This window comes from Centruroides vittatus, unplaced genomic scaffold (genome assembly GCF_030686945.1).
Source record: "Centruroides vittatus isolate TY-2023 unplaced genomic scaffold, ASM3068694v2 contig_2747, whole genome shotgun sequence".
Lineage (NCBI taxonomy): Eukaryota > Metazoa > Arthropoda > Arachnida > Scorpiones > Buthidae > Centruroides > Centruroides vittatus.
Window position 1 is genome coordinate 2,323,445 of NW_027121750.1, and position 7,234 is coordinate 2,330,678.

The 7,234-nt window shown below is 31.5% G+C and overlaps 2 protein-coding genes across 2 annotated transcripts; one reads left to right on the forward strand and one right to left on the reverse strand.

Moving 5' to 3' along the window:
- The first annotated feature begins 562 nt into the window (after positions 1-562).
- LOC136972037 (putative nuclease HARBI1) lies at positions 563-1,989 on the forward strand. The gene is made up of 2 exons (XM_067266590.1): positions 563-1,281; positions 1,349-1,989. Exons 1-2 carry the CDS (start codon positions 721-723, stop codon positions 1,853-1,855), a joined length of 1,068 nt encoding a protein of 355 aa, XP_067122691.1. The 5' UTR covers positions 563-720; the 3' UTR covers positions 1,856-1,989.
- Positions 1,990-3,922: 1,933 nt separating this feature from the next.
- LOC136972024 (myb/SANT-like DNA-binding domain-containing protein 3) lies at positions 3,923-6,646 on the reverse strand. The gene is made up of 4 exons (XM_067266577.1): positions 6,464-6,646; positions 4,723-4,843; positions 4,531-4,607; positions 3,923-4,258 (listed from the first exon to the last, which is right to left on the reverse strand). Exons 1-4 carry the CDS (start codon positions 6,644-6,646, stop codon positions 3,953-3,955), a joined length of 687 nt encoding a protein of 228 aa, XP_067122678.1. The 3' UTR covers positions 3,923-3,952.
- Between the last annotated feature and the right edge of the window lie 588 nt (positions 6,647-7,234).

Below are 7,234 nucleotides of genomic sequence, written 5' to 3' on the forward strand. Positions count from 1 at the left end.
GACAAGCTATCGTTTTTTCAATTGATATAGTCGCCAAAGAGCTAAAGGCCGCCACACACGTTTAGGAAATCTTTTGATTAATAACTGTGTAGGCCTGGCCTTGAGGAAATTCAGAATTTCCTGTCGCCCACACACGAGGAGGAAAATCTCTCAGTTAATCAATCGGCCATGGCATCCGATGACGACGTACTGGCTGTTCCTGGATGTTTATAGGAAACAAATTGTATTAAAACTAGCGGGAAAAAGCATGTGCGTAGAAGTCTACGTGTAAATAGTAGTAGTAGTGGTTTGGGTAGCACCGATCACAAAATTAATTTTTCAAGAGAAATCTTGGGCTATAGATTCTGTTAAAAAGCATCAATTTCCAGCGACAGATCAATGACAAGTCGATTTTACTACCAAAAAAATTCACGGGTTAAATTTTATAGACGAAAAACCATTGGATATAACTGGCTGGATCGAACATAATAATTTACAAAACTTATTAAATAATTATTTTTATTTAAAGGTGAATAGATAGGGGGAAAAAGTCTTTTTAAAAACTGCAGCTACAGTTACCCCCTATTTCACCAACAGACGATTAGGCAAATCGCAGGATTAACGGCTATCACTAATACAGGATTACTGATTTTTCGTTCCACCATTCTAAGATTAGACGTAATCTGGCATTAGTAACTAATCCACCGAATTCGGGCGATTAGTGTACTAATCTCGACAAACATGGCGGAAGATTTGTCTTACTTTTCAGAGTACGTGTATGAAAACGAAATAATGCAAAATTACTTTCGAATTCCACGACGATTAATTTGTGATCGATCCAATCCTATTGAAAAGTTTGACGATCAACTGTTTATCGAAAGGTATAGGCTTTCTAAAAGAACTGTTGTACATGTATGTGACGAAATCAAGCACTTCTTACCATCATATAATACAAGAAGAAACCATCCTATATCACCTCTATTGCAGTTATTGATTACTTTACGTTTTTATGCCACAGGAAACTTTTATCACGAAGTAGGAGATCTGACTTCAACATCGAAATCAAGCGTATGTAGGATAATTAAAACTGTATCTAAAGCTTTGGGGAGCCTTTCAAAAAAGTACATCGCATTTCCATCGACCATGCTGGAATACAGGAAAGTCATTAAAAAATTTTATGATATTGCTAAGTTTCCAGGTGTTATAGGTGCTATAGACTGTACTCATATTCCAATTTCATCTCCTGGAACAAATGCAGAATTATTTAGAAATAGGAAAGGTTATTTTTCAATCAATACCCAGGTATGTTAAATTTTATATTATTTTTTATCAGAGTGTTTACATGAATGAATTTTGTATGTATTTTTAGGCAGTCAGTGATGCTAATTTACTAATAAGAAACTTAGTAGCAAGATGGGCTGGATCAGTACATGATTCTACAATATTTAATAATTCAGAATTATGTCTGAAATTTGAGAATAGAGTTCCTCCTGTCACATGCTATCTTCTAGGAGATGGTGGCTATCCCTGCAAACCATATTTGATGACACCACTTTTAAACCCAACAACAAATGCAGAAGTTAAATATAATGCTGCTCATATTAAAACTAGAAACACAGTAGAGAGACTATTTGGAATATGGAAGAGTAGATTTCCTTGTCTAAGGTTTGGTCTTCGAACTAAACTAGAAACATCACTTGTTATTATTGTTGCTACTGGTGTTCTCCACAATATAGCTATGCTATGCAAGGATGATTCACTTGTTTTAGATATGGTTATTCAGCCCGAAGAATGTAATGGAGATGATGCTCGGGATTGGACTGTTCAAGGCGGAACAGCTGTTAGGAATACAATAATACAAGCTTTCAATGAATGAGAAATATGTAGTTATTAATTTCTTATTGAAATTTGTGTGTAATTACAGACTTTGATATGCATAATTCATAAATAAAGCATTATAAAATTCAAATGAAACTTTTGTAAAATAGTTTATTTTTTGTATAAATAAAATTTGTTTATATATATATATAATCTATTTGATTATCAGTTGTGTTTGGTAAGTTAATTAAACACAATGCAAATTAATATAGACAGTATTGTATTTAATAATAAACAACAAAAGTTTCCTGGAAAATGTTAGTTTTTCAGATTATGCTTCCAGTTTTTAATAAATTAGTAGATAGAAACATATTTCTAGTTAAAAGGTACAGAACTTGAAAACAAAAAGAAATAAAAATTGTTATATACTGTATATGAACCGTTTATTTTGAAAGTGGTGCAAGTCCATTTTTTCTTCTTTCAAGATATTTAAACGTTTGCCTTTTAGTTGATTCAAAAATATAAATAAAGTGTACTAAGTTTGACAATGTTTCTATGACTTTAGAAATATGTAAGTTAATTGCAAAATAACTGAACTTTACAGTTCAATAATTTTGAAAGTCGACGGCCGGATGGCCGAGCGGTCAAGGTGGCAGCCTACCGCTCTGGGGGACCCGGGATCGAATCCGAACGGGTCGAATAATCCCCAGGAATTTTTCGGGGGGTGGTCCGTTCGGATATGTCGGGCCCCGTCCCTCACCACCCGGTCGCCCCATTGTGGGCCTGGCCGAACCCATAATGGGCCTTCTAAAAGAGGCCCTCTTAGTGCCCACAGGGCGGAAAGAGTTAAAAAAAAAAAAAAAAAAAAAAAATTTTGAAAGTGGTGCAAGTCCATTTATGGCCCAGAAAGAATATATTAGTTTAGTTAAATTCACATAGAAGTCTTTATGCAATTAACTTACATATTTCTAAAGTCATAGAAACATTGTCAAACTTAGTACACTTTATGTATATTTTTGAATCAACTAAACTACATGTTTAAATATCTTGAAAGAAGAAAAACTCATTAAATTTCTATTATGTAAAACTCAATTTCACTTGAAACACATTGTGTTTTATTCTGATTTTGTTTATATATAATAACAAGAAATAAAATTGTGTTGTTTATTCTGAACATTAAAAATATTTACTTATTGTTAAACTGTTTTATGATAAGTTTATCATTATGAGCTACCATTAGACACCACTTTTTATTTAGGTTCATTACATGGATTTTTTTCCATTCTATCAAATTGTACATTTATGGGTAAAATTCATAGTTTTACTCCTCAGTTATAAGGGGCTGTCCATAATGATGTCCACTGGAAGGGAGGGAGGGGGTTAATCCCTTTCCTTAAGACAAGTTGGACAAGAACAGTTGAGCATTAGTGGACATCCATTTATTTCATTAAATTTTATGGAGTTTAAGCATTTTATTATATATATTTCAAAGTTTCTTGTATGTTTCATTTCTACTTACAGTATCTATCATTCATAAAGTGATGAAGATTTTAATGGGGGTTGAGTTATGTTGGACATCAAAAGAGGGGAAGAGGTTACAAAAACTTGGAAAAACTGGGACGAGAAGGGAGTAAAAGTTTCAAGAAAAATGCACATGTAATTTATGGACAGCCCAAGTGCTTAGACTGCAGAAAATGGACTTACACCATTTTCATAATCAATGGTTATGCAATATCATTTACCGATGAATTTTTAATTGATCAAAGCTTATGGTTATTTTAAAATAATAAGTGTGAATTGTTTATAAATAAAAAGTTCACACTAAATTATATGTATATTATGTGACTTCACAATTTTTTCCAAAAATGGACTTACACCACTTTCAAAATAAACAGTCCATATACTATATACTAGTCCTTTTGTTTCTTTTCCTTGAAAATGTTAATTTAAATTTTTAATCATTAAATTAGTCTATTAATTGTTAATGTTATCATGCAAAGTCAAAAAATCCCATTCAATAGTTAGTTTGGACCTCTGAAAGAATTCTATATCACTTTCATTAAATTTGAATGTGTAATTAAAATAAATTATTGAATTTAAAAGTTATAAATAATTTTCAACAAAATAACTATAAAAATTAAATTTATTAATAAGACTATTTTTTAATGCTTTTTAATTTTTCTTGCAGTAATTGTATTTTTAATTGTTGTTCTTTTTTTTCTTCTTGCAAGAGTTCAATTCTACAGTCATGCTCTCTCTTTCTTCTTACATCTTCTTCCTTCATAAAATTCATTTTAGCTCTATGTTCTTCTTTTAAAAAATGCATTCGAGCTTTGTGGTATTCTAGTGCATATTTATCAATATTTTTAAATTTACTGCGGCGATTGTTATTGGGTGGTTCACTTGTTGGGTCGTCAGAAAATTCTGATGGATTCACTACACATAAATCCTGTATGAGTACCTGAAAATATGTGTGATATATAAATGAACACTATTTTTAAAAAGTAATATAGCTCTAAAAATTAATTTCTGCTTGGCTAATTAGTTTATAGTATCAAAACATTATCATGATTAAAATACTTTACATAATTTATATTAACATCAAATTATAATTGTTGATAAAAGTTTTATTACTTTTATGCTAATTTTACAGTACTCTATATACAGAGGATCACTAAAATACAATCCTAAAGATAAAGGGAAAGGGGTATTAATTAACTATTTAACACTTACATTTGATGCATTCAAAGGTTCACTATTCGATTCTCCCGATTGCTGTTGCAGTAATTCAGGAAATTCAGCCACATTGTCTGAAAATAAATACCAATGTTTATAACTGTATTTAATAAATTTTCATTTATTATTATTAACTGCTTTACTACTGTTTAGTTTTGATTGAGTATAATTAGATATAAGCAAATTTACCTTCGACAGGGACATTAAAATCGGCATCACTGTCAACAGGATTCGAGAGAGGCGTAAATTGCTCCGGGATTAACACGTTGACTGCCACGTGACTTTTTAGGATTCTGTTGTAAAACGCCAACTTAATTTAATTATATTATATTATTAAAAACTCTAATCAGAGTATATAGTAATAATCAAATAGCATATAAAATGTGTTTTTCTTAAAATAAAGGTATTACGAATTATCTCGTAGTTGGCTTATGTAACAGAAAGCTCTTCGCTAAAGCCAAACTACGAGTTAATTCGTGCACAGACACGATTCGTCCTGTCACTTCGCTACAGCCAATCGGAGATGTGCGTCTAAATTCATTAGTAATAAATCGGATATAGAGGCGAGCACATCACATTTACGTCTTTTTTGAGAGTGTTATTTTTTATTTATTTTTATAATCAAATTATAAATATCCCAAAATGGATAAGAAAAGACCACTGACTAAAAAACAACTTGATTACTACACTAATCTAAGTGATTCAGAATCTGACAAAATTTTTGGTGAGGATGGGGGAGTTTATTTGGCAGCGAAATGGTCCTGTTACTGTATGTAAATGGAAAGACAAACGAGAAGTCCTTACCATTTCAAACATGCACGTTGTTGAAATGGTAGAGGTGTTCAATCGCAATGGAAAATGTTCGACGAAACCGAATATAATTCGAGATTATAATCATGGAACGTCTGGCATTGACGATCAGATCAAATGCTATCGTACTACACAGCTCTAAGAAAGACTATTAGATGGCTCAAAAAGGTTGCATTACATATTATAGAAATATATATACATAATGCACACAAACTCTTTCAAAAAGCAACTTCTTCTAAAATAAAACTTATGCTTCTCTATAAGCTAACTTATGCTTCTCTTTTTCTCTAAAATAAAACTTATGCTTCTCATTATGACGAATGCTTCTCTAAACTAAAAGTTTAGAGAAGCATTCGTCAAAGCGTTGATTGGAGAAGAGATTCAACCAGTTTCAAAAAAAATTAAATTGCAGAAGCTTCACTATTTACAGAGTATCCCATCTACTCAGAAAAAACAACATCCGACAAAGCCATGTCGAATTTGTACCAAAGCTAAAAAACGCCGAGAAACGCGTTATTTCTGTCCAATCTGTCTTGAGAAGCCAGCCCTTTGCGTAGAAGATTGTTTTAAAAATTATCACAAACTATAAAAATATCGTTTTGCTTTTGATTTTGAATAAACATTTTATAATATTTTCTGTTCGTTTAAATTTATATTTTTGTTTTATAAATTATCACAAACAATAAAAATATTGTTTTGCTTTTGATTTTGAATAAACTTTTTATGATTATATTTTCTGTTCATTAATTAATAAATGTTCTGTTCATGTAAGCCAAACTTGATTTTTTGTTCTTGCCCCTGAAGCTATCTATTCATATTTACACTGATATACTACGAATTACATCGTAGCTGCACAAATATGGCAAGGAAACAAACTACGATATAACTCGTAGGTGGCGTCCTAGGCAGAAACGGTAACTACGAGTCATCTCGTAGATGGCAGTCAACGTGTTAAGGAGAAAATTTGTTGGGTAATTGGTGGCATAGGACACTCGATATCGGCACATACCCCTCCTCCAGTACTCATCCGTGCTCGTTTATTTGACGCCACATCTTTTCTGGCTTTCTGTTTTAAATTTTTCCACAAAACTTTCAAGTTTTTCGTGTCCCGTTTACTAACCTCAGGAAACTTATTAAATTCTTCGGTTAGATTTTGCCACGTTTCAGTTTTTTTCTTTAAGGATACGGCATTCGTTTCCTTCGATTCGATTATATGTTTGTACTTCTCGACTAACTCCATTAAATATTCTGTTTCTCGATGAGAAAAATCGGGTTGTCGACTTCGTTTCTTGTTTTCTGCCATGTTTTTATCTAAGCGCGTATTACGTCTTTCCGAAATATCCAATCGAGTAACGTGTAAGAAAATTTTCTAGTAACGCTGGTGTCGAGATTATCGGATTCACTAATCCTGTTCTTAATATCTCGGGATTTACTAATCCTTCGCTAAAATTTGTTTGTGAAATCCTCGCGTCAGTAATCTCGGTATTAGTCTAATCGCCGGATTTACAAATACCACGATTAGGCAATGTTGGTGAAACACCCCGTTAGTTATTTAGACATCGAACTTCTTGGGTGTCCAAGATCAGATAATATTAAAAAGAATTGTTATTACCACAGATATTTTAAAAAGCATCGTTTTTTTTGCAACATTCTATCTTACGAACAATTCTTAATTGAACAAAAAATAGATATTTTCAAAATTAATACGTTGTGTAGATATTTAATAAATAAGTAACAAATATAATTTAAATAATTATTATATTAAACTATTTCCCTATTTTACTTTCTTGTTAAAATATTATTTTAAATTGTCGTGTTTTAATACAACATTTAAACAGGTATTAAAACAATAAATATTTTAAAATGTAAAAGAAAATGATATTATAGAGTA